The following is a 26,494-nucleotide window of genomic DNA, read 5'->3' on the forward strand; positions in this document are numbered from 1 at the left end:
GTGTGAGTGTGAGTGTGAGTGTGAGAGAGAAAAGAGAGAGAGAGATCTCCTGTGTGCCATCCATCAACATCCTGCTTCTTAACCAATCACCTAATCCCTATCCCTCCCTCTCTCCCCACTAGGAGTCCCAGCATGCCTCACGCCATGGACGCCATCGGCCTGCAGGTGGACTACTGGCTGGCTTCTCTGGCCGACAAGCGGCGTGAGGGGGAGCGCCGCGACACCGGCTGCAAGAACACACTCAAGTGTGCCTTCCGCTGCCTGCAGGTCAGCCGCCTGCCACCAGGGGGAGCCAGCGAGGCGCACGCGCAGGTCAGCACCATGGCCATGAGTGTGGTGACCAAAGAGAAGAACAAGAAAGGTAAGGGCAGATGAAGATGCACTCACAGAAATGTCCTTGCACTGATCATGCATATTAACTAATAGTTGCTGATAAGAACAAGATCAATGCACACACTCATAAACACAATCACTCTGTAAACAGGTACATTCACACACCATTTGCATACTGTGCCAGAAAAACCCTTGACCAGAACAACTCATATTATTTACGCTATATACTGTATGACTTTACACACAGACAGACAGACAGATACACCCATATTCACCGTTTCAAGAGAGTTCCATTATCAGCATCATATTTGTTCCCACAAGGCTTCCGTTTTAAAAATTAACATTTTTATCTTAATGAAGCGGAAGTAGATTGGGAACAAAATAGAATGTTCAAGCATTGTTTTTGTTTTCTTTATTGAAAGAGTCTATACATAGAAAGAAACGTAAACACTTGCTTGATATTGCTGATCGGTCTAACTGGATAATATCATCACTGAATGTGCTAATACCTGACCAATTTGATCTGAACATTTCTTAATAAGCAAACATACCATAATCGATGCTTTGGGCTCTGGCTTGCTTGATGGTATTGGCACCACATCAACATCAGTTATCAGTTAACCAAACTCTGAGTCACTTTCTTCACATTCACACATTGAGTGTAAGCTATGAACCCTTCATTCCACAGTCCCGCAGATCTTCCTTGGCAAGAAGCCGCGTGAGAAGGAGATGGACTCCAAGAGCCAGATGATCGAGGGCATCAGCCGTCTCATCTGCTCTGCAAAACAGCAGCCAACCATCCTCAGAGGTAACACACACACACACACACACACACACACACACACACACACACACACACACACACACACACACGTACACACACACACACACACACACACACACACACAGTTCACGTCTCATAGCTACCTAAACCTATTATATATACACCTTGAAACTTTAGCATATTATACTAATTAAATTGTGGTCAGTAAAGAAAAACAATAATGCATTTTTACTCCTGGAAAATAAACGTTCTGTCCTTGGCTTTGTCCAAGATATTGTTAATGCCAACAGGATTCTGTGTAGACAAAACTGTGAACAAAACTATGATGCAGTTTGGCCAGCTGAGTTGTGCCAATGTTGTCCATTGTCTAATTTCCTGTCCTCTATCTTACTTCTCCCTCTCCTCTCCCATTCTCCTCTCCTCCTCTCCTCTTCTCCTTCTCTCTCATCTTCCATTCTCCTTTCCTCCTTTCCTCCTCTCTTCTCCTCTCCTCCTCTCCTCTCCCATTCTCCTTTCATCCTCTCCTCTTCTCCTCTCCCATTCTCCTTTCCTCTTCTCCACCTGTCCTCTCCTCCTCTCCTCTCTCTTCTCCTCTCCTCCTCTCCTCTCCTCTCTCCTCCCTCCTCTCCTCTTCTCCTTTCCTCCTTTCTCCTCTCCTCTCTTCCTCTCCCATTTTCCTCCTCTCCTCTCCTCTCCTCCTCAGTGTCCATAGACGGCGTGGAGTGGAACGACGTCAAGTTCTTCCAGCTGGCTGCTCAGTGGCCCACACATGTCAAGTACCTTCCCGTGGGCCTCTTCGGCTATAGCAAGCCGCCCTCTTAAGGCCGGCCTCCTCTTCCCGCCCGTCAAATCCCCCCCTGCCAACCGGGATGCCTGTCAGCCAATCATAGCAGAACTGCAAGGGCCGGCCTTGTGTATTGTTTTTGTTTTTAGTTGTGTCCCGTTGAATCGTTGCTCCTTGGAATTCTGTGGAGTTTTTATTTGGCTATGGGATGGGGCATATAGATCCCGATTGTTTGTTTGTGTGTGTGTGTGTGTGTGTGTGTGTGTGTCTGAATCAAGTGTGAGGTGGATATATAGCGCTTTGTCACTTTAATTTATTTTAAAAGACCCCCACACCCCCAGTCCTCTATGATGCTCGTACTGAGCGTACCTTTATGGGGCAATGGGAGGGAACAGAGCACAAGAAAAGAACAATACTGCCGATCAGCCAAATGCCAATCCCTCATTATGTAGCATGACCTAAAAGCAGCAAAAGTGTCCCAACAGCAAGCCCTTAATGGCAGATTACTCACAGTCATGTACTAAAACTGAGCTCCAACAGCAAGAGCCTCTCTCTTTCTTTGTCTCTCTCTCTCTCTCTCTCTCTCTCTCTCTCTCTCTTTTTCTTTCTCTCTCTCTCTCTCATGCTCTCCCACTCTATCTCTCACTCTCTCTCTATCTCCTGCTTTGTGTCCAAGACCTGCATGTTGTCCCCTATGACCGTTATCTCTGAGCAGCAGTATATCCTACTGGGAACTTTCTCGGATGTGGTTTTTAAATATGACCACCATTTACTGCATGTCTGGGACTCACTCACTTGTTGGAGTCCCTTATGGCCACAGATTCTCAGATTTGTCATTTGTTTTGTCCAAGGCCCCTGTCTGTTGGTGGAGTTTAGTTTAACCAGTGAATCTGTCCGTATGTTTTTTCCGTTTTTAAAAGTGTTTTCCGTTTTTAAAAGTGGCCTTTTTTAAAGAAAAAAAAAAACAAAACAAGATCCTTTAAGTCATTTTTTCCCTTGTTTAACTACTCCAAAGATCACAGTTTATGCGAATGTAGACTAAAACAGTTGACAGTACTTGTGTAGTTGGGCAGTTGGTGTTGATGGGGACATCAAACAAAATGGCTGCCCTCTCTAAGAAAGAGATCTGTCACTCAAAGATGGGTAGCAAGGGCTGAGGCTGGTGGATGACACATGACGTGACTCCCTATTAAGGGTGTCCTTCACAAGGAACACCCATAGGAGACCAAGTGTTAGTTCACACATAAAGTCAGTATTTTTCATGCTTTTGTTTATGTAGTGTTAAAACTTTTTTATTTGTATAATGTTTGCGATGAGATTTTGTTTGTCTGCTTTTTTTTTTGTAGGCGGGCCTTTGGCTTAGGGTTTTGCACAGGTGAACTGGGGCTGGCACCCTATTGGTTGTTTCGCTATGCACTTAATCTAATCACAGCTTTTCCCGTGTGTATCTATAGGTTATGTGAACCACCCAAAGCACAACATATGTTGCTGTAGCAACTTTAACCCCCTCCCTCCAACATCCACACACACACCCACACCCACACACACTGTCCCCCACCCATACACACACTTACACATCAGCAAGGGCGCGGGAACATTGTTTGGCAGCTCTAGACATGTCCATGTGGCCGTTGTATGTGGGGATATTGTGATCCGTTCTGTCCATGTTCAGTGACTAGTGTGGACATAAAAATGTGGAAACAAAATGTTAAAAGTCGTTAAAATTGTAGTTAGTTAGTGAAACAAAAGACAAATATCTATGGACACGTTGTCCCAACTAAGATACAGTGTACGTGTGTTTGTGTGTGTGTGTGTGTGTGTGTGTGTGTGTGTTTTAGTGTGTCTGTTGTGAGGTTTAGTACGTGTGTATGTGTGTATTTTGTTTAGTTTTTAAGGTGTGAAATTTTAGCCTTTGGTGTGCCCTGGTATGTGACTCCCTGGTACCCTGTGGTAACCCTTAGCAACGGATTACAGCAGGCAAGCCACCACGACCTTGTACGTGTCGAAAGAATTTGACCTCTCCCTTTAATCAACAATGTCCAAATAACACAACTTGCCCATCATAGAGATGGGCATGACCTGAATGTACTTCTCCTATTTATGTATGTGTGTGTGTGTGTGTGTGTGTGTGTGTCCGTCCGTGCGTTTGTGTTTGTCTAACAGCTTGCCTGCAATAGAATGCACAGGCCTCTCTTACGCACCTACCCACACACACACACACACACACACCCACAGATGTGACCTTTAAAAACGTCACACTCCGGTGACAGTGATGGCTTGACCAGGGGTCGTCTCCAGGGCAACCCAGTCTCTCCCATGTGGCACATGATAAAGTATTATTTGAGGGAAAGAAAATACGAGAGAGAAAAAAATGAAAGTATTAATCTTCTAATGGGTCAATATGTTCCGTCAGTGTCCGGAAGGGAGAGTGGTGTAGAGTTACAGCCTCTGCAGTATTGCGGTGGAATGGAGACACTCTCTTTCCCTTTACCCTCTGTCTGTCACTTAATGTCACACTATCATGTAGTTCTCGCACAAAGACACTTGGAGCTCACCAGACACTCAGTATGTCCATTCACATTCTCTTTCTTTCTTTCTTTCTTTCTTTCTTTCTTTGTACTGTTTGCCATGGTGCTCCTGAAGCTGTGTGCTCCTTCTCAATAGGAGGCCTGACATGGATGGTGGGTTTCCGTTATCTAATTTAAAAGCCCACAAATCCATGTTCTTCAAGGGGGGGAAGCAAACACAGGGGCCCAAACTAGCCCTTGCCCTATAATGGAAAGACTCTTAGGATATTAACTGCTTCAATTAGTCCACCATGTTAATCATTATGTTTGGCTGATTCTTCCCCTCCTACCAGGGTGTAGAATGAGAGTGGAGTGGAGACATTACTGTTGCTAATGTTATAATGTGAAGGATCAGTTCCCCACCAGGGAAAATTACAGCCAACAGCCTTTACTTAATTACTCCACCTCTTTGCCAAGTCTGAGGATTCAGTGGCAGAATTGTCTGATTGTGGTACAAGTAACTACCACACTCTCTCTGTCACTCCTCCCCTCCCACCCTCTCTTTCTGTTTTGCTGTCTTTCTGTCTCTCTTGTTGCCACTGTTGTCTAGCTTTCTCTGCCACAGGGTGTGGCAGAAGGCTTTAAAGTAAATCTGTCCCCCTGTAATTCAAAACTATAACCAGGTGATCCATGGATCTTTGTGCATGAACTAAAACTAAACTAAGAAGTCCTTCCCTGCCCGTTGACACTGTAGTAAAACCTTTAGACCCTATACACAGCCTCTGTACAAAGGAGCCATCCTACTCTTCTGTCAGATATCACCCACATAGGTAACCAGACAAGGGCTAGAAAGAGACCCAGGCTAGGCTAGGCCCGAGGTCATTTCTGTACAGAGATTCAGCAGTAGCGGATGGTTTTCCATGAAAGGGTTGTTTTAAATAGGAAATCGGTGACAGAGTCAAGCTTTCTCATGTCTTTGAAAAAAAAAAAGGATTGTGGGTAATTTTTGAGAAGGAATCACTGCCAGTACATCAGTTACATTAACATCATCACTTGTGTCGGAGCTAGGTGGCGTTAAGTGTTGATGTTCAGTATTTTCAATGTGACGTGTGATTGAATAATGTGGGATGTTTGTTTATGTTTCTTTGTTTCCTTCTGTCTCTCTTTCTCTGTCTCATAAAAAATATCTCCATCGTTTTTTTTAAAGTCGTCCGTTTTTTTATTGTAGTTCTTCCTGATCTACCCGTATCTGTGTCTGTTGTTGTGGATTTAATGGTGTGATCTCTCCATATTTGGTGCAAGGACGTGATTGAGATGTGCCCAGACTAGAAAGCACACAAGCTGAGTTGTAGTAGCCCAGTTTTAACCACATCACATTGCATTTGGTCCTTGGCTGCTCTTATATTTGCGGTAGTAGCATTGCCACACACATACAAAGGCTACGTTCACAAGGCTATTCGTCACATGCTCCCAAGCTTTGAACTCTCTCTTAAGAAATGTTCCAGAATATGGCCTCCAGAAGATGTCTTCTTGCAGCATAATGCATCAATCAATATCTAATGCAGTCGTTTGATCAGCATAATGTTGAACTATGAAATTCACCGTTTGGAAAAGAAACATTACGAGAGACACGAGCCAAGCTTGTGGACGTGACAAGTTAAATTTAGTGCACACTGTTGTATTCTTCTGCAAGTCTTAGCCATCTGCCTCTTTGCCTATAAGCGACAATGCTTGTACATATCATGAAGAAGTGCTTGTAATATTACCTGTTTTCTTTTCAATGTGTTTTATTTTTTATTTAACATTTTTTGTAGTAATGCTTTTTTCATAATTGAGTTGTCAATACGAAAAACGATGTGGGATGATGACATGTGGACATGTTTACTGTGTTTTTAAGAATAAAATAAAAAAAAAAACATTCTCTTCATTTGTAAGTTATTGTTGAGTGCAGGTCACCAGTCTGTTTTGTGTGCGATGTTTGACTGTGCGATTAGATCAGTGTCCCTTTAAAGAACGAGAACTATCACACACATAATAAATGCAGGAGGCACATTTAAAGTTGCCGTATTTTTGTTGGTAAAAATAAAAATACCTCTAGACCAAATGCATCTTATGGCAGAGAGGATTAAAATATAGCATTGACCAATAATTCTGAGTATCAGGTGTTTTATTTGTTTATACTTTTCCCAAAAAGAGATCTGTAAACAAATGCATTAGAATGTGTAAAAGACAATCATTCTGCTGTCCTATAAGGAGAGTGGAATTCCACTGTATTTATTTATTGTGTCTGGTGCTGACATTAGGCCTTGGGGTAGAATTTATTTGCACTTAATCTCTAGTCCTGTAGCCAATTGTCTTACGTGTCATTACACATGACATATCACATCATTTATAAATTGTATACCAAGGCATGAGAACTAGGTTAAAACATAATTGGTTCAGCCAAGATGGTTTATGTTTTGAACTGGCTTGTCTCATGTAGAGCACTTGACTAGGTAGGATGCTGTAGCCTAGGCTAGCCTAGTTATTCTGTTACTGTAATATACAATAGCAGTATACAATTGGTGATTGGCCCAACCCCCGCCTAGGGCAACTAGGGGCGCAAGCTCATCCGCATCCAGGGCGGGGCGGGGTTAGGTGGTTGTTGGGTAGTGGGCTGGGACAGGGATGATGTCAGCGCGCCGGTCAGAAAAGCCTGTGGATTCTGGGAGCGTTTACGCACCAGCCATTTTCAGCTTCCTGCTGTCATCCTCGCCTCCACGCAGCGAGCGCAGGAATAAAGAAAACAACTGAGACTTGCCTTCTTTTACGTGGATCCATTAGCGGCTAAAGGATCAGAATGGATGAATTAAAAACGCCCCGTTCTGTGAGCTTCGTTACTGCCTAGTGAGCGCAACTGAGTTTTAGGTTCGTCAACAGGCCGATTGAAAACTACTTGGCTGACTAATTCCTAACGGGCTCGCTCGCATTAGCTAGCCACGCTAGCGTAACTGGTTACAATGTATCTCCACGAATTCTAGTGATATACGAGCCGGCGTTACATTATTTAACATCACTGCAACTTGCACTCTCTTTGAAAACAGGTCTTATCGACTCTTCAACGACTTTCAGAGGATCTAAACGTATCCCTGGCGTTAATAACGTGCAGATAAAGGTAAGCAGTCTCGGCCATCGATTCAAGTGCACTGAATTGTTATTGGATTATTTAGCACTTTCGCTGTCCTGTAGGCCTGTAGTGTAGCCTATGTCTGGGTCACATCTGAAATGTCAAAGGCCGAGCGTTTTTGGTGCCGTGTCAGTATGGACTGAGCGATGATGCAAGGCGGGCATCTCATCACTAGGTCAGGCTTTGTTACAGGGACCAGTAGGACGTTAGCCTACCGGCTAAAAACACGAGATGCGCTCATCTCCACTAGGCTACATGGTAACAACGCAGGCACGATTATTTTTAACACGATAGTTGCACTACATCACATTTGTTATTGAGTTTATAATTCAAATAGCCTAAAGTTATATTTGTGAGATGGGAATAGTTAATTCTAGACTAGCCTCATATACACATGCTGATGACATTGCCCTCGGTCAGATGAAATGTATCACCAACTTGACACAATGTCACAAGTGAGCAGACTCTTGCGTAGGTTTGAAAGACAGCCTTGTTATAGGCCTGTGCGTATTTATTCTTGGAGTTTTAACGCCATAAAATACACAGTACCCTAAAGCACATTATCGCCCTCATTAGCACATTAGGTTGTGTTGCACAATCAGTCTTACATGGAGATGATCTTAGCCTGCGAATTGGCACGACGTGTTTACAAATACAATAGGATGGCGAAGCTCGCTCGTGCATTAACACGAATGGTCTGTTGGAGGACACATAACTAGACAGTGCAATGTGAACATGCAGACTTGGATGTGAGAGACTGGAAGTGGAAGTCGTTCGATGTCGGTCACCTTGATGCGCGTCATCCCATCAAGTTTGGTTACTTTACACAGACCCTTCGGTTTATTATGCGTAATGCAGGATATTTCGCCTTTTTGTGATTGACTTAGAAATATGTAACTGAAGGAATACTTTTTTTATATTATGCCCGTTATCCTAACCGGTATTCCAGACATCTTATCTCTCTCCGCCCGGATGAAACGGGCACCCTCTCTTGGTGCATTGCAGTCAATAGACTGAGGGAGAGGGAGGGAGGGAGGGTGTGGGCGAGGGCCTCCTGGTGGCGAGAGAATAAAATCTCAGGTACTCGGCCACCACTAGGTGAGAGCTCGGAGCCGAGTTGCGCAGTCAGTATATGCTAGCATCCGCTGCAGCAGACAGACAGCCGGTTTGTTTACATCTGAGTGCGGGCTAAGTTTTGAATGTGGTTTCGAGACGAGAATAGACGACGCTAAGTAACCGCACCATTCTTCTTCTGTTAGAAGATCCACGTGAGTTTATTTTCCACCTCGGAAGAGTGTTTGTGGCGCGTAGTCTATTCCCATAGCCTCGGTGCCATCTGCATAGTCAGTATGGAAGCCATCACCCCAGCTTTGTTTACAGTTAACCTACTTATTACCAGATCACTTGGATGGGACCTCAAATAGCTGAGTGGTTGCGCTGGTGTCGCAGAGTAATTGTAAGGCCATAAGTAAATTGCCATTAGGCTATGTGTTATTGCTGTTGTTTTTTTTTGCAAACAGACACTAATATTCAAAAGCTACGAATTCTCTATGTGTGGACGCTGGAGTGGGCTCGGGGTTGGCTGTCAGATATGTCAATAGCAACTGCAACACTTTGTGCCGCCGATTCCTTCCAGCCCTTTTGGTTTTGTCCATTTCCGTTTGACTGATCATCTGTCAAACTGGTGTACCGGTCAGTCCGGGTGCGTTTTGCAGCGTCTGCACAGGGATGTTCTCGCGCAATGGTGCCCGAGCTGGTGGGAAGTGTTTCAGGAAGTGAATAATTGTGACGCCTGCAATTTAGTCATGCAATATTTAAAATAGCCGATTGGCTGCTAATGTATTGGTGGCAGAGGAGCTATTAGTCATGCCTCATATGGCGCCACGCATATCTGAATCATAGCAGCAGATTAATGTTTTCTGGTCTCTTAAATACAGAGAAAGCTGGTTGCTAAAGATGTCTGTCATCCGACTGTTTACACTGCAGCCAGCCTCTTTGGAGTGATTCAAATCAATGTTACCAGGCATTTTAGCCTTTTCACTCTTCTCTTCTCTTCTCTTCTCTTCTCTTCTCTTCTCTTCTGTTCTCTTTATGGTCCTTTCTTTTTCCTGAACAAATAATTGACAACAATCCAAAATCAACTTTTCTACTTGTTCATCTATTGGTCTTTTCTGATCCCTCTCCTTGCATGCCCGCTCAACCCCATCTCTCTATCTCTCTCTCTGCCCCATCTCCACCAGCCCATCTGACCGAGGAGCCCTAAGTCCCCACCCCCCCGGGCGATGTCCACCATGGTCTACCCACGCGAGGAGTCCCTGGAGCGCCTGAGCCAGGATGAGATCGTGCTCAACACCAAGGCGGTGATGCAGGGCCTGGAGACGCTGCGCGGCGAGCACAACCAGCTGCTGGGCTCCATGCTGGACTGCGCCCAGCTGCCCGCCGCCACCCAGGAGAAGTCCGGCCTGCTGCGCAAGAGCCTGGAGGCCATCGAGCTGGGCCTTGGAGAGGCACAGGTACGTGGCGAGAGAGAGGGGAAGGAAATGGCTGGGTGAATGATGGGTAGAGAATAACTGGTGATGGTGGCTACCTGGCTGGAGGCCATTGAGTTGGGCCTTGGCAGAGGCATAGCCAACTGGAAAGGTAGGGAGAGAAACAGCTGGGTGAAGGGGATAGAAGATGGCGGCGGTGGTGTTGGTCACCTGGAAATTACCATGATTTCATCAAGTAACAGTTCCTTGAATTAACGTTCTTGTGATGTTCCTGGAACAACAAATTAGAGCCTTGGAAAGGCACAGCTAACTGGAAGGGAAACGGTTGGGTGAAGAAGAGCATTGAAGATGATGATGATGATGATGGTGGTTGTTGAGGTGGTGGAGGTTGTAACCTGGAGGCTATTGAGCTAAGCCTTAGAGTGACGGAAGTGAAGTGAAAGAGGGGTGATGGAATAGCTGGGTGAAGGGGCAAGAGATTGATGTGATGTCATAAGCTGGAGGCCACCTAGATGGGCTTGGGAGAGACAAAGGTCACTGAGAGAGGGTTGGTGAGTGTGGGGTTGAGGTGGTGGTCAAGGTGTGGTTAGCTAGGGGAAGAACCCATGGGAGGAAGAGGTTCAGGTTACAGGAAAGGAAACATGGCCTAATAATTAAGTATGCAAGTTCATACTCCAAGACCATACTACAAGAAGGTAAAAGAGACAAGCTGCAAAGATTTTATATATAAGTTTGGATGCTTATTTTCATCATTTTTCCTTCATGCAAGTTATATAAAATCACAAACTGGTGATCAAGTCAGGATGACTTTGAAAACATCCCTGATTTATTACAGTACATACTAAATCCCCTGATTTAATATATTAAATGGAGTTCAGTGGTGAGTAATCAAAGGATGGTGGTGCTGATGCAGGTTACCAGGGGGACCATTGGGATGATGTCAGGGTGATGAGCCCAGACTGTCTTCCCCACGGTTCTCAACAGGCTGGACACCCTAGCACACACACATCCCAGTGGGGATGATTAAAGGCTGGGAGAGGGGTCTATTCAGGGGGATATGGAAGTCTGGGAAAAGGGTCTACTCAGGGTGTTGAAGGTCTGGGAGAAGGGTCTACTCAGAGGGAGTGCAGGTCTGGGAGAGAGGGAGAGGGGGGGGGGGGTGAAGAGAGATGACCAGGGCACCAGGGAGCCGTAAGATTGGGCAAGGGTCCAAGGGTGTGAGGACATGCCGGGCTTGACCTTGGGGAACTAGATGATGGCAGGGCAGCTCAGCTGTGGGTGTAAGGCACTGATAAGCCAGATGAAAGAGAAAAGGGATGAATATGCAACATGGCACTAGTCAGAGTGGAGTAAAGGATATACCCAGAGCTGGGATTTGCCCAATGGCACAAGGCCAGAGGCCGAGCTGTAAAGAGACAAGTGAAAATATTGTGAGATATTACCACTCATGATAAGAATTGGAATAGCTTGTCATTTTGAAATACATAGTCCTCTTTACCAGCAAGCCAAATACAAAAGCATAAAAGCATTTGTGGATAATTTATCTGAAAGGACTAAAAAGTCCAAACAAAACTAATGAAATTCATAGAAATTTGCAGTAAGGGATGAGGAACATTAAATGAAGAAATAGGATGAAATAGCCAACCCATTCTCACTCGCTTAATAGTAATAAGTCATCAATACAGTTCAAAATGATCAAAATCAAACCTATGAAATTCATAAAACATTTGTAGTAAAGAATGAGGAACATAAAATGAAAAAACATCCCACCCATTCTGACATACTTTTAGTAATAATTCACCAATACAGTGATAATAATTAAACTGATTTCTTTGCACTTCCCTCCCACTTTCTGTTGGATAATGGAATAATAAATAATCCATTTTATAACTTTAAATAAAAACACACTTCCTCCTTGATCCTTTCTCATCTCTCTTTTAACAAGTAAGATAAAATAAAATAGGGAATGTTTTATGTTTGAATGACCAATAATCTAGCATTAAATAATCATAGAATGGTAACACCTAGTCTTCCACCCTTCTTGCTTCTCAAGTACCATACCTGTAATAGCATTGGTCTCACTGTCCTCTCTAATAACACTTTTCCTCCCCATTGCTGTCTCCATGTCTTTTTACATAAAAAAATAAGCAATTATATTTTAGTAATATAACATAAAATAATAACACCATTAAGAACACTACCAACACCAATTTTATTGGATAACATAACACCTCTCCTTTCTCTTCTTGCGTACATGTACACAGATATCCCCTCTCCTTACCCTCCCCATAACCCCTCAGGTGACAATGCAGGTAATAACACAGGTCTCCTATCTCATCTCGCCCTCCTCCTCCTCCTCCTCCTCCTCGTCCAGGTGATCATTGCGCTGTCCAGCCACCTGAGCGCGGTGGAGTCGGAGAAGCAGAAGCTGCGGGCGCAGGTGCGGCGCCTGTGCCAGGAGAACCAGTGGCTGCGTGACGAGCTGGCGGGCACGCAGCAGAAGCTGCAGCGCAGCGAGCAGAGCGTGGCCCAGCTGGAGGAGGAGAAGAAGCACCTGGAGTTCATGAACCAGATCAAGAAGCTGGACGAGGACGCGTCGCCCTGCTGCGAGGAGAAGGCCAGCGAGAACAACAAGGACAACCTGGACGACCTCTTCCCCAACGACGACGAGCAGGGGCCCAGTGCGTTCACATTCCCTCATTTCACAACATTCCCTCATGTTGGCCTTTCTGTTTTACTGTCTGCTTTCTTTCTTTCTTTTTTTCTTTCTTTTTCCTTTTGTTTTTTTTGTCTTTCTTTATTTATTTATTCTTTCTGTTGTCCTTGTGTATTCATTTCTTTCAGTTTCTTTCTCTCTTTTATTTTACAGTATATTTCTGCTTTTCTTTTATATCCATTCCACTGATAACCATTAACCAACAGAGATTAATAGCAGATAAATTGATTGAGAGTACTACTAAAGACATTGGGATTCATTTGCCATATAAAATAATTTCAATGTTTTTGCCCCTGAATATGAATGACCATTATATATCACAATATGATTTGAAGTTTCACAAAGTCTCATATGACAGGCTGCTGCTCGAAACGGGAGTCTCAAAATCCCCGATAACCTTTGACCTCTGTGTGTCCTCTAGATCAACCGAGCGGTGAGGTGGCAGCTCAGCAGGGTGGCTACGAGATCCCGGCGCGTCTGCGGACGCTGCACAACCTGGTCATCCAGTACGCCTCGCAGGGCCGCTACGAGGTGGCCGTGCCCCTGTGCAAGCAGGCCCTGGAGGACCTGGAGAAGACGTCCGGCCACGACCACCCCGACGTGGCCACCATGCTCAACATCCTCGCCCTGGTCTACAGGTGAGCCACCTGGCTTTGGTTCTATTTTTTTGGGTGTTTTTTTTTTTTTAGCCTTTATTTGGTAGAACAGTGAATAGTGGACAGGGACAAGGCTATAACTTATGTGTTTGTTAGTGAAAACAGATTGTGTTCAGCTGAATAACAGACCATATTTTTGGACAAATTATTAGGTAATTTGCAGGTAATTGTAAGGCTAAGACTAGTTCCACTTACTTTTTCTTTCCACTGTATATTGTAGCCTTTGTCTAGCTTTTACTTGAGAGGACAGAGAGAAGACAGGAAGTGAGTGGGAGGTAAAATTGGGGCGCACATTCAGGAAATTGCTTTATACTTACATTACATACAGCTCCATTAGTAAGACTCAACTGTGGATCCCTGTGGGCACTGGGTACACAGAGTACAGACTCCACCACTGCCCTCGCGCGTCCCTGAGCCCGTCCCACTTTGATTTCTAATCAGAGGCCAGACTGCAATCTGGACTTACTGTTGCAACAGCCTCAGATATCAGAATGAGAGATTATGGTGAAGTGCTGCGTCCACAAACCTTTGATGCGATGTCGTGGTTCGTCTTACTTCAGCCATCTCAGTTCTGCATGACGGGGGAACCTTCCTACAGCACTGGGTTTGTCAGTTTAGAGACACTGCAATTTAATTTGCTATGAGAAACTCACATAGTTGACCCAGACACCCAATTGAAATGCCATGTTTGGCTTAAAAAGACTAAATGTACCCATTAACAAAAAACACAGAATTCCATAATGTATGTAATGGCAACAGTTCAAGGCTTCTGCTACAATATTTTCTCTCTGTAGATGTAAAAAGTTGTAAAGGCTTATTTGAGGAGCTTGGTTTGTTCTTCTGAGCATCACAGACAGTACAAATTGTCCAGTGTCCTCCCGGTTTGTTTGTACTTGGAAGCGCTTCTGGGCGACTGCAGAGACTAAACTCCCCATGTCATTTGACCTGACAGTCGGGATAGACCATGGCTATGCAGTGTCTGCAGATCTATGGAGTCGGACTCTTGTTTACAGGGTTCTATCTGGGGCTGCCTGGCCGGAACTAGGAGCAAGTAATGGCTTGTCGGGATGTCTGAATATCCACATTTCTGGACTCTAGAGATCAGAATAAGTTGAAAATATAATTGTCGTCAAAAGGATATTTGTAGTCGGGTCGTCAACCCCACTGAGGTTAGATACAGGCCTGGATTTGTTTTGATTTTGTGAACACGACACATCACGTGTATGTTCATGCCACAGCTGAAATGAGTAACGGCACGCCTCTGGTTCTAACCAGCCTTAGGAACAAGGGATGTTCTTGCATGTGTAATAACATCCATCAGCTGAACCTCTCTTATCATTTGAGTTTAGTCTAGTGACTCTGTAAAGCAATGCTAGGCTAATACTCAATGTCAAATGTGCAATGTACATTTAAAGCTAAATACGTTGCTTTGCGTCTTCACAGGTAATTGTCCATAGCTTTTAGTGAAATAAAATGTCGATTAATGGCTTCATATGCTCTGTCAGGGACCAGAATAAGTCATTCAGATGTCCTTCACTTACTGTAGCCTGTGAAACATTTGTAACACATCAACAACACATTCCTTCCGTGTTACTTTATACACTAGAGGAAATGTAGCTGAATTACCGGTAATAGGAACAATATTTAGTCATTGACAAGGTTGGGAATAATGTTTTTTTTTTACATTGAAATAATAGCTGTGTCCTTCAAACTTTGCTTTTGCACAGTTAGCGCACAGCTTCCTGGAGACCTTGTCATGTGTTATGACTATGACTACTTACCCATATCTAAGTGTCTTCCTCTTCTCTCTACATTCAGAGACCAGAACAAGTACAAAGAGGCGGCGCACCTGCTCAACGATGCGCTGGCCATCCGAGAGAAGACCCTGGGCAGAGACCACCCCGCCGTGGCCGCCACGCTCAATAACCTGGCCGTGCTCTACGGCAAGAGGGGCAAGTACAAGGAGGCCGAGCCGCTCTGTAAGAGGGCCCTGGAGATCCGCGAGAAGGTACCGCAGGCTGCTCTGAACCATTTAGGGCCTAAATGGAGGTGTTATGGAGGCAAATGGAGGTGTTAGGGCCTAAATGGAAGTGTTATGGAGGCAAAATGTAGGCAAATATTGAATAGAATCTAAAGAAGTAAGACAAGGCAACCGTCGCAGGCTCATAACTCTAATCAGCCCCTTTCTATTTTTCAGGGCAATTTTGATACGTTATAATAGAAAACAACCTTTAGTGTCAAAGTGACCAACTAGTAAGAAATGTAGAGCATTAAACCACATATTAAACCATTTAGGCAAATACGAGTATAAATGTTTTTTTTTTTTATAAAGTAAGAAAATCAGCTCTAGGACCATTACAGTTTGTGGTGCATCAACAGCAGCAGACAGAAAAAGAAATGAAAGAAATGTTCATATTTATTTTGCATCTGTTCAGGTCTACTGTCACGCTTATCTGTACATATGTCCTTTGTGTGTGTGTGTGTGTGTGTGTGTGTGTGTGTGTGTGTGTGTGTGTGTGTGCTCAGGTGTTGGGGAAGTTCCACCCTGACGTGGCCAAACAGCTGAACAACCTGGCGCTCCTGTGTCAGAACCAGGGCAAGTATGAGGAGGTGGAGTACTACTACCGCCGTGCCCTGGAAATCTATGAGAGCAAGCTGGGCGCCGACGACCCGAACGTGGCCAAGACCAAGAACAACCTGGTGAGTGGTGAACACCTCCATAACCCGCATCAGAGATCTGTCTGTATAAAGGGCTGTTAACACCGAGAACGATAACTATAACATTAACAGCACAAAAATATAATTCTAGTTCATATGAATGACGACGTCCACGCATAAACTATAACGGTAATGAATAGCAATCAGAATCCACCAGAAAAACCACGGGGGGTCGTATATCTGCCAAAACGAACCATTTTACTCCAGCCTAATTATGACCGCCGCGCAGCGAAGCGGCGGTCATATAGGTTTAGTCAGATTTTTTTTTTTTTTTTTTTTTTTTTTTTTCATGCCCAAATTTCCGTCAATGATTCCCGGGACACTGAAAAGACCGGGTACACAAAACTTGGTGGGCATGTAACCCCACATGGATAGCATGGAACCATCGTTTTTTCGTTTTGATCTGTAGCCCCCGCTGGACTGGACCCCCGAAAAGGAGGGTAGGGCAGACACAGTTTTCTGTGAATATCTCAAAACCGTAGGGTTTAGGAGGACCATTTTTTTGTATGTTGATCTCAAGGGGCCATGTCAACCCATTCCATAACCACTCATTTCATGTATAGCCACCTAGTTAAACACAAAAAGTAAAAATGAGGTTGTAATTGAAGGTATCTGTGACCTAACATAGTCAAAACTGCATGAAATTGGAAGTGTAGGATCATTATGACACCCTCAGTATGCACGCCAAGTTTTGTGGAATTCCGTTCATGGGGGGCCACACAATAAATTAATTTATGTTACTATACACCAACTGGCCTGTAGGTGGCGGAGACAGTTTTCGGAGAATATCTCGAGAACCGTGGGGCCTAGGAGGTCCACCTTTTTATGTATGTTGGTCTTAAGGGGCATGTCAACCCATCCCATTACCACTTATTTAATGTATAAGCCCACCTAGTTAAAAATTAAAAAAGCAAAAATTAGGTGTTTTCATCTCAATATCTCTGGCTGACAAGGTCAAAACTGCACGAAATTAAAAGTGTAGGATCATTATGACACCCTCCAAATTTGCATGCATACACAAAACTTGGCATGCATTCGGTATGTAGCCCCACTAGACTTTTTACGGAAAATTTTCATTTAGGCCCACCACCGGACCACCACCACCACCACCCCGTGCTGGGCCCCTGAACCGCAAAAAAAACAGTTTTTCCTAAATAACCCTGAACCGTGGCACTGAGGATGAAGAATCTTTTATGGTATGTTGGTCTCAAGGGGCCCACATCAACCCGCTCATAATCACTCATTTGTGATTTGCACCCCCACCCCCGTAAAAATGAAAATGCAATATTATTCTGCTTTAATCGCCCCTATCTTCAGTTAAGATGTTCAGAACTGCACCAAATTTTATGTGTATGATTGACCTGGCATTCTCTGGGGGTATGCCAAGTTTAAGAGAATTTCATCCATGGGGGTCTAAAAAATTAGGTTATGTGTACATTTAGTGACTGTACACTCATTGGCCTGTAAATGGCGGTGCACAGATATACACATGTACACACACAGGCACCCACATACTATCGGTATTAGAACGCCCATACATAATTACAAATTCAGTAGGATTAAAAGAAAGCCAAAATAAATATTCATCATCATCATCATCATGGCTGCATTTTCAGTATTGGCAGAAGTAGTCGTTTGTCCACTAGATGGCGATCGTTGCAGTGAGACGTAATTTTGTTGGAAGTTAAAAGTGGGTTGGAAAAACAATGGACGCTTCCTACAAGGACTGTAATTTACCGCAGCGAACATCTAATAAGGATAGGACGATGTTCACATGAAGTGTAATTCCCATTTCTTCTTGAAGCGAAATAAATCTGAGGATGTTTATCGGACATGCTTGGTTTTACTGCAGGTAATGCGTTAATCTTGTAATATCAATAAGGACCTAGGTAATGTTACCGTTAGCGTTGGTTGAGTGATGGAGGCATTTGATTGATTGCATTTGTAGAAAACTATAAATGCGGTTATACCAAAGCAAATGTATAGCAGCACTGTTTGTATCTTCGACTGTCATTTATTGCACGTGCTACAAAATCATTCTGTGCAATGGAAGATTTACCAACGTTACACCGGTCTGATACAGTTTTGCCTATACATGCGTGAGACTGAGACGCCTGTTTATTTTGTTTAAGTGCGTGCAGGGTGTGAGAGGGGAATCGATGTGCTTTGATTATAGCTTGGTAGTTGTAGTCTGTGAAATTAAAAAAGCACGGTGTGTGAAGTATCCAAACAATGACACCTTCATTTCATTATGGCTGCTTTAGCAAAACACCTTAAGCTACTGTGTTGTGGGTCCCATTTAGAAGTGGCTACTTCATTCGCGCTTTCCTTGACTCATGGAGCTGCGTGAATGTTATTACAACTTTTTTCGCCACGATATGACAGTTTAAGTCCGGCTTGATACTGTAAGGCGAAGCCATTGGTTTCAAAGGAGATTTTATTTGTGTCGCCAGCATAGCCTATTGACAATTTATGTTGTAAATAGGCCTACCTTATAATCCTACCTTTAGCTTAGGGAAGCTAACAGCTTTCTATTAGGATCTAGTTTGTTAGTTACCGTTTTGTCATAACTCCCTGATGCATTTTTGCATTTAGAATAGCCAGAGCGTGTATATCTCAATCGGAAAATTAAACAATATCGGTTGCCTATGGACTAGGCTGGGTGAACCCAGGCTGATCTGCCCGCTATTTATTTTTTTTGATTTCTTAAAAGATTGAGCTTGGTCTGATGAAAGCCAGACTAGCCATGGACCTCAGTTAAACAATGCAAAGGAACATGAATCAGCCTATATTTGCACGAACAATAACGGACAAAAGCTCTTCAACTTTGGCCCGTTAAAATGTGTATGAACAGTCTAGCGACGCATTTCATCAAGGCCCATTTGGACATGTCAGTTATTTGCACCACTGGTTAGATGTAAAACAGCATTTCGTTTCAGACTAGGCTACTGTTACTTAATTTGTGCATTAACAATAACGTTTCAGACTACTGTTACTTAATTTGTGCATTGACAATAAAGTATTACATGAACTAAAGATGACACAAATCTTATGTAGAAGAAGAAACCTTCACAAAAAATCCATCCATCCAAAAATGACCTTTGTTTTTGATAGCTGTTGAAAACGGCATGGAACTGACAGATGTTTTTGTTTATAAATACATAAAAAATAAATAAATAAATAAATAACATTATGCTGATACCTTTTGCTTTTCCCAAATACAATGTAGCCTACAGGTGTAAGTGACCTTTCATCAATCCAGTTGCAATGGATGAACTGTGATGAACTGCCCTACTAAAATCTCTAAACAATCCCCTGATTGTTTAGAGATTTTAAAGGTTTTATAACAATGCTACATCTTCTTTGGCTATTCTACAATCTATTCACCTTTTCAGCACCAGTAGGCTACTTTCTGTGCAGCCGCACACACACACTCAGGCATGCCAAACAAGCATACACAAAAGTTTCAAGAGTGGGGGATGGAGTAAAATATGGAGACAAATTGAAGTGTGATTTATTTTCGCGGAACGGATGTACAGGACTGAGCGGCGGTCATATTTTGTACCGCTATGCGGTACATCTAGTTATAGGGTTGTAACTGGTCTTGTGAAATAACATCTGAGCATTTCTTGGACTGACCTAAGTTTTATACCTTCTGTGTTAACATCACAGAACAAGGTAAAATGCTCTGTTCATCCATTCCATCACCCCATTACACACACGGCCGGCAATGCGATGGCAATTTATGGCAGGCAACCGGCAAAATTGAATAGAATCTAATGGAGTGAAAGGGGAAACACACACGGCAAATGAAATTACAATGCAACCGTCACGGGCTCATAACTCTAATCAGCCTCTTTCTAATTTTCAGGGCGATTTTGATACGTTACACTGACCAGAAAGCTGTTTTCTATTGTATCTCCACTGAATTGATGGGAAATCGTGTCGCCAGTAGTGTGTGTAATAAAGCCATTAACAGAATTCCACCGTCGCGTTCGACTATCGCATCGCTGGCCGTGTGTGACGGCCTTTAGTATCAAAGTGACCAACTAGTGAGAAATGTAGAGCATTAAACCACATATTATTGAAATATTGGACATAATGTAGAACATTAAACCACATATTGAAATATTGGACATAATGATCTATTCCACTTTCTCTCACATTCCTGGTGTGAACGACCCTTAAGAGTAATAACAGAACAACCTGGTGAGCAGTGAACACCTCCAGAACGCTCATCAGAGATCTGTCTGTATAAATAGAAGAGTAATCTGGTTAGCACGTCCACAGTTATTAGAGATCTGTCTATGAAGATACAGCCAGGAGTAACCAAAGAGTAATATAAAAATACAAAAACATTGCCTTTTTGTCTTTGACTTTGACTAAGTAAGCTATGATAACACACATTTTTATAATATATAATTAAATGACTTATGTAATTTGTTCTAACAATGTATTTAGAATGTGTGAAAATGAACGTGTTGAAATTTTCTTTCACACACTCAAACAAACACAGACACACACATATTCACACACTCACATATGCTGTCAGCAGCTGTTTATGGTGGTGGTCTAAAGTTAGCTGAGTTCAGCTACAGTTCAGAACCCTGGCGGGCAGGTCTCACCTCTAGAAGACTCACTGTCTCCGTGCTGATCTCTTGTTTTTCCTTTGTAGTCTTATGCTCTCAATATCTACCGCTGCCACTGTTTTTAAATGCATGCTATTTCAATGGGCCAAGTAATAGGGGTAAGAGCCTACTTCGCTTCTGTGGTGCTGATGGACTAAGTAAAGAGTTCAAGTGTCGTTGCACTTTTTGTGGTAACTCCAATGCACTTATTATATTACATCATAAGCATGTGATCATTCATCGTTTCAGTAGGAGACTGTCACTTTTGATGTGTCAAATCTGGCAGGACATTTGCCAATTTTGATGAGTCTAAAAGTAATCTCTTAATCCCCTGCTTGTCTAGCCGCCAAGGTTTGTTGTTCACCCCCTGTGTGCTGTTTGTTCTTTCTCCAGGCCACCTGCTATCTGAAACAGAGCAAGTTTAAGGACGCCGAATGTCTGTATAAGGAGATTCTGACCCGTGCCCACGAGAAGGAGTTTGGATCTGTCAACAGTGAGTTCAGCGTCACATACACACACACACACACACACTCACTCACTCACTCACACACACACACACACACACACACACACACACACACACTAGAGAGGAGAGAGGAGAGAGGAAGTTGGTTGTTTATCTGTCTTGTGTTGCTGAATCAGCCTCAACAGTCAATAAGTGTGCTGAGAATAGTGTCTGTTTATCCTGGCTAGCGTCATACCGGGGACAGCTTAACTTGTGTGTGTGTGTTTGAAAGAAAGAAGAACTTAGTTAATTTTTTTTAAGCTCTTTGACGTCGCCCCCACACACACACACACACACACACACACACATACATACATTGCACACATTTTTTCACTCCTTATACAGTTCAATTACAGTAATGGTGACCTGTGTATGGTTCGATAATCGTATCCTGTATGTGAGTGTGATTAATCACGGCTCTGTCCCCCTGTGCAGATGACAACAAGCCCATCTGGATGCATGCGGAGGAGAGGGAGGAGACCAAGGTGGGTTAGCGCCCGAGGCTCTCCACATGGCTAACCCAGTGGGAGACACCTCTTAATGAGGGGTGTGTGTGTGTGTGTGTGTGTGTGTGTGTGTGTGCCTGCGTGTGAAGGAGAGAAAGAGCATGTATGTGTGAAGATGAACTGGCTCTGTGTGTTAATGAGAATGTTAGCATAGGTGTTCTTTGATGAATGTTGTGTGTTGATGGTGTGAATGTTGGCGTGTGTGTGTGTGTGGTAAGGTGGGTGATTGGATGAGTGTTTGTATCACTGAGTGACTGACAAATATGAGAACAAAGGGGATAGATACAGTGAGCTTATATAGTGTCCTTAAAACCATGTGTGTGTGTGTGTGTGTGTGTGTGTGATGGAGAGAGAGTGCATGCATGTACCTTAACGCTAAATTATTGATCCATCTCTGCAGGGTAAGCGGAAGGATTCCGGTCCCTATGGAGAGTATGGCAGCTGGTATAAAGCCTGCAAGGTTGACAGGTGAGCAGTGTGTGTGTGTGTGTGTGTGTGTGTGTGTGTGAGCCCAAGGTCATCCTTTAATGTCGAGAGAACAAAGACATTTCCTGCATTAGATACTCATTATCGCCCATCTTCTCCTCTCCCCCTCCCTCTCTTCTCACACTCCCTCCCTCTCTTTCACTCCCCTCCTCCCTCTTTCTCTCTCTGGTCCTCTTCTTGAGAAGTCCCACGGTTAATACCACCCTAAAGAGCTTGGGGGCGCTGTACCGGCGTCAGGGCAAACTGGAGGCTGCTGAGACTCTGGAGGAGTGTGCTACCAAGAACCGCAAGCAGGTACGAGTGAACACACACACACACTCACACACACACACACACACACACATAGAGAAACACACTACACACACGCACCTCAGAGGTGTACATCCCAAGGACTGCTTGCACCACTGATTAGACACACAACACAAACAGACAGGTTAAACTTTGTGTCTGTTTAGAAAAATGGGTTCTGTAGTTCCACACATAGAGGATGATGTCACATGAGGTCATTGCCAAAGCACGAACACTACACAAACATGCATCTCATATTCTGTTTTTTTTGTCTCATCTGTCCACCCATCTTTTGTCTTTCTCTCTCCCTCTCTCCCTCCCTCTCTCTCTCTCTCTCCCCCTTCTCTCTCTCTCTCTCTCCCTCCCCCCCTCTCTCCCCCCCCTCTCTCTCTCTCCCCCCCTCTCTCTCCCCCCCCCCCCCCCTCTCTCTCTCTCTATTCCTCACCCTCTCTCAGGGCATCGATGCCATAAACCAGAGTAAGGTGGTGGAGCTGTTGAAGGACGGGGGTCTGAGCGGGGCGGAGCGGCGCCAGAGCCGCGACGGGCTCAACGGCCCCGGGGGCCAGCGGGGAGACTGTGAGGGCGACGAGGCCGAGTGGAACGGGGTCAGTCAAAGAACCGCACGTTTACTCCGTTAGCCACCAAAAACTACTGACCAGTGACCAAGTCTTATTGATCTCGTGTCAAAATCAAAAAATCTAGTTGGTATTGTTTTCAGTATAAAGAGACCTACCTAGCACTTTCTCGTAAAATCATTTTAAGAAGAGTTCATTTAAGAAGAGTTTTCATCCTGAAAACAAGTACATTTGTCTGCCAGTGCGTTAAGCAAATTTGTCCTAAAAACAAACAGATTTATCTGCCAGTGCGTTGAGTAAATTTGTCTTGATAAGACTCCTTAAAATAAGTCAAAGTGTTCTTAAATTAAGTCAGTCTCATACTGGGAACAATACCGAACAGATTATTTTGATCTTAATATAATATTAATAACACTTGGTTAGATGTTATTTTTTGCGGTGTAGAGTTGATCCCTCTTGTTCATTTATGTTCTGTTTTACTCATATGCCACCAAAACCACTACAAGTGACAATACAGCAGTCTGTTCTGTTTATTAGTGTCACCCTTGTTGTCTATTCCAAAAAACATTCATTTTTATCCTTTTTCGTGCATGAAGTTGTTGACCATCTTTTGTTGTTGTTGTTTTTTTTTTCATGCATGTTTTGTTTTTATCCTTCTTGCTTTGTTGTGTAGATTACTACTTCTGTTGACCGAATGTGTTCTGAATATGAATCTGTTGGAGTTCAGTTTAAGGAGTTTAACGCCTGCAAATCAAATAGCAAATGTTCAATCTCAGTCTTGTGTGTGTGTGTGTGTGTGTGTGTGTGTGTGTGTGTGTGTGTGTGTGTGTGTGTGTGTGTGTGCGCGTGTGTGGGTGCGTGTGTGTGTGTGTGTGCGTGTGCGCAGGATGGCAGTGGTTCCCTGCGTCGTAGTGGCTCCTTTGGGAAGATCCGCGACGCCTTGAGACGCAGCAGTGAGATGCTGGTCAAGAAGCTACAGGGCAGTGGCCCTCAGGAGCCTCGCAACCCTGTGTGAGTTTCTATGTGTGTGTGTATGTCTGACAGAGAGAGTGTGAGTGTGTGTGTGAGAGAGAGAGAGAGCGTGTGAGAGAAAGAGAGAGAGAGTGAATAGGTCTAACAGTTTGGTATCTGCCTGCTTTACAGTATGAAGAGAGCCAGCTCCCTCAACTTCCTCAACAAGAGTGCTGAGGACCAATCACAGGTGTGTCTTATATACACACACACACACACACACACACACACACACACACACTCCGGCCTCTCCTTTTTTTCTCATCTCTCTCTCTCTGTCTTCTGTGTCTGACTCAAATACTCACTCACTTTGGGGAAGCCGTGGCCTACTGGTTAGCACTCTGGACCTGTAACCGGAGGGTTGCCCGTTCGAACCCCCGACCAGTAGGCCGCAGCTGAAGTGCCCTTGAGCAAGGCACCTAACCCCTCACTGCTCCCCGAGCGCCGCTGTTGATGCAGGCAGCTCACTGCGCCGGGATTAGTGTGTGCTTCACCTCACTGTGTGTACACTGTGTGCTGTTTCACTAATTCACGGATTGGGATAAATGCAGAGACCAAATTTCCCTCACGGGATCAAAAGAGTATATATACTTATACTACTTATCTTTATTCGAACTACTATACTTATACTACTATACTCTCTCTCACTTACACACCCACTCACGCAGGCATACACAGTCGTCCCAAGCTTCGGCAGTCTCTAACTCCTATTCGCTCTTCTCATTACAGGACGCCAATGCCGGCCTATCAGAATCCAGAGGCCTAAGCGCCAGCAACGTGGACCTGACTCGGCGTAGCTCTCTGGTTGGCTAAACCTGTAGCTTTGGGGGCGTGACGAGGGGCGGGCCCAACGTAAGAGCCCAATCAGGACAGGCTGTCAGCTTCCAATTTCAGTCATGATTCGTTTATGCCCACAAAATGATGTTCTCACTCAAGATTCCTTTTTCTTTTTTTAGAAAAATTAAGATGAACAAAACCACAACAAAAAAAGAGTCGCTGGGAAAATAAACACCCTTCTGTTTTGACACAGCTCTTGGGACGCAATAGAGCTGTCTGCTTGTGCTGTAAATGATGCTCATATCATGCAAAATAACTTATCAAACATACTGTATATTTAGATAGATTACAACAAACAGAGACACTTTAGCATGCTGCTTACTAGACCTGAATTGGGGAGCGGAGGATGTCTGTACTTAGTGACATCTAGTGGCTTTTTAGAGGTACTACAGGTTGGCAAAATCGTGAGCGCATGGTACAAATATAGCCACACAGTAAACACACACACACTCACTCAAGCTGAGTTACTTAGTTTTCTTAGAACTGCTGAGTTACTTGGTTACAGTCAGGTTTCCATGACGATGACATGACGGGGGAGTTGCTTCTCACCAGTGGCATGATCCATGCTGCATGCCTAAATCTCCCATTCCATGGAACTCACTGCACTAGCATGCTATTGCTAATAAACACCTCCATCTCACAAAAACAAAGATGGGAGAGTATAGAGACACCTTCTGGAGTTATTGGGAGAGGTGAAAGGTCAAATGTAAAGGCCCACTTTATTGCATTATTGTGATCATCATCATTATTATTATTATTATTATTGTTATTATTAAGAAAGGATTTTAAAAAGCGACAGCAGTACTGAATTTGGTCTGCACCTCACGTTTTGCCTTCTGGTTTGTATGTATATACGGTTTTAAATTATTGACTTGGGGGTTTGTTTGTTTGTGTTTTTGTTCTGTTTGTTTGTAAATAGCGCACTGGGATTTTGTTTACAATTCTAGAGCTTAGGGGATGTCACTGGAATTTGGAAAAATAAATAAATAAATAAATAAATAAACAAACAGACAGATTGCCGGGGTGAGTGGAAGGTAAAAACGACAAGAGTGAAGGACAGATGGCAATGGGATGAGTGTTTTGGTGTGGCTCAGTTGCAGTCGCTCGCTCAGCCACTTAACTACACACACACACACACTCACTCACTCACCAAAAGTGTGGTGTGTTGCCCTCTGTGCACTAAATCTGAAAGCTGTTTTTTGGCTCCCACCACACACTCAATTTGTTGCCGTCAGCCATGATGTCTCGTTTGATATCTTTTTGGTACGACCTGTATATACAAATGAAGAAGAGAGAAAAAAACACAACCTCACGCTGACTGGAATGTTTCGTTCTGTGCTGCATTTGTTTCTTTCTTGCTCCTTGGAAGGGGTGGGAGAGAGGGTAGAAGAATAATCGAACAATTCAACAATTTTGTAGCCATTTTGCTGTGTAATAGTCACAGGGCATTTAGACGCCAACTTTGATTGACTGAACTGGATGAGTTGCAGATTTTATTTCTCCAA

General features: G+C 43.8%; 2 protein-coding genes across 6 annotated transcripts in view; both read left to right on the forward strand.

Moving 5' to 3' along the window:
- Positions 1-6,329, forward strand: part of LOC125289281 (phosphofurin acidic cluster sorting protein 1-like) — a 55,900-nt gene extending 49,571 nt beyond the window's left edge. Inside the window, exons 22-24 of the mRNA XM_048236029.1 lie at positions 123-361; positions 1,022-1,141; positions 1,821-6,329. Coding sequence (XP_048091986.1) covers positions 123-361; positions 1,022-1,141; positions 1,821-1,939 — 478 coding nt within the window. The 3' untranslated portion in view covers positions 1,940-6,329. The remainder of the gene's footprint in view (positions 1-122; positions 362-1,021; positions 1,142-1,820) is intronic.
- A 762-nt stretch (positions 6,330-7,091) lies between these two features.
- Positions 7,092-26,007, forward strand: LOC125289419 (kinesin light chain 2-like). 5 transcript variants are annotated; one of them, XM_048236239.1, is made up of 16 exons: positions 7,092-7,315; positions 7,492-7,562; positions 9,815-10,087; positions 12,438-12,744; positions 13,201-13,417; positions 15,254-15,443; positions 15,962-16,135; positions 21,175-21,274; positions 21,722-21,771; positions 22,193-22,260; positions 22,461-22,572; positions 23,022-23,171; positions 24,028-24,152; positions 24,285-24,342; positions 24,882-25,004; positions 25,109-26,007. In XM_048236239.1, the coding sequence occupies exons 3-15, from the start codon at positions 9,857-9,859 to the stop codon at positions 24,963-24,965; spliced, it is 1,866 nt and encodes a 621-aa protein (XP_048092196.1). In that variant the 5' UTR covers positions 7,092-7,315; positions 7,492-7,562; positions 9,815-9,856; the 3' UTR covers positions 24,966-25,004; positions 25,109-26,007. The 5 variants fall into 5 exon arrangements, with proteins under 5 accessions (XP_048092196.1, XP_048092193.1, XP_048092197.1 ...); XM_048236236.1 differs by having other exon boundaries at positions 24,882-26,007; XM_048236240.1 differs by having other exon boundaries at positions 22,464-22,572; positions 24,882-26,007.
- Positions 26,008-26,494: the final 487 nt, after the last annotated feature.

This window comes from Alosa alosa, chromosome 24 (genome assembly GCF_017589495.1).
Source record: "Alosa alosa isolate M-15738 ecotype Scorff River chromosome 24, AALO_Geno_1.1, whole genome shotgun sequence".
NCBI lineage: Eukaryota > Metazoa > Chordata > Actinopteri > Clupeiformes > Clupeidae > Alosa > Alosa alosa.

Coding starts and splice junctions, on each gene's coding strand:
- LOC125289419 (XM_048236237.1), top strand. CDS start 9,857: ATGTCCACCATGGTCTACCCACGCGAGGAGTCCCTGGAGCGCCTGAGC. Junction 15,444..15,961: donor CCCTGGAGATCCGCGAGAAG/GTACCGCAGGCT, acceptor GTGTGTGCTCAG/GTGTTGGGGAAGTTCCACCC. Junction 21,275..21,721: donor GGAGTTTGGATCTGTCAACA/GTGAGTTCAGCG, acceptor CCCCCTGTGCAG/ATGACAACAAGCCCATCTGG.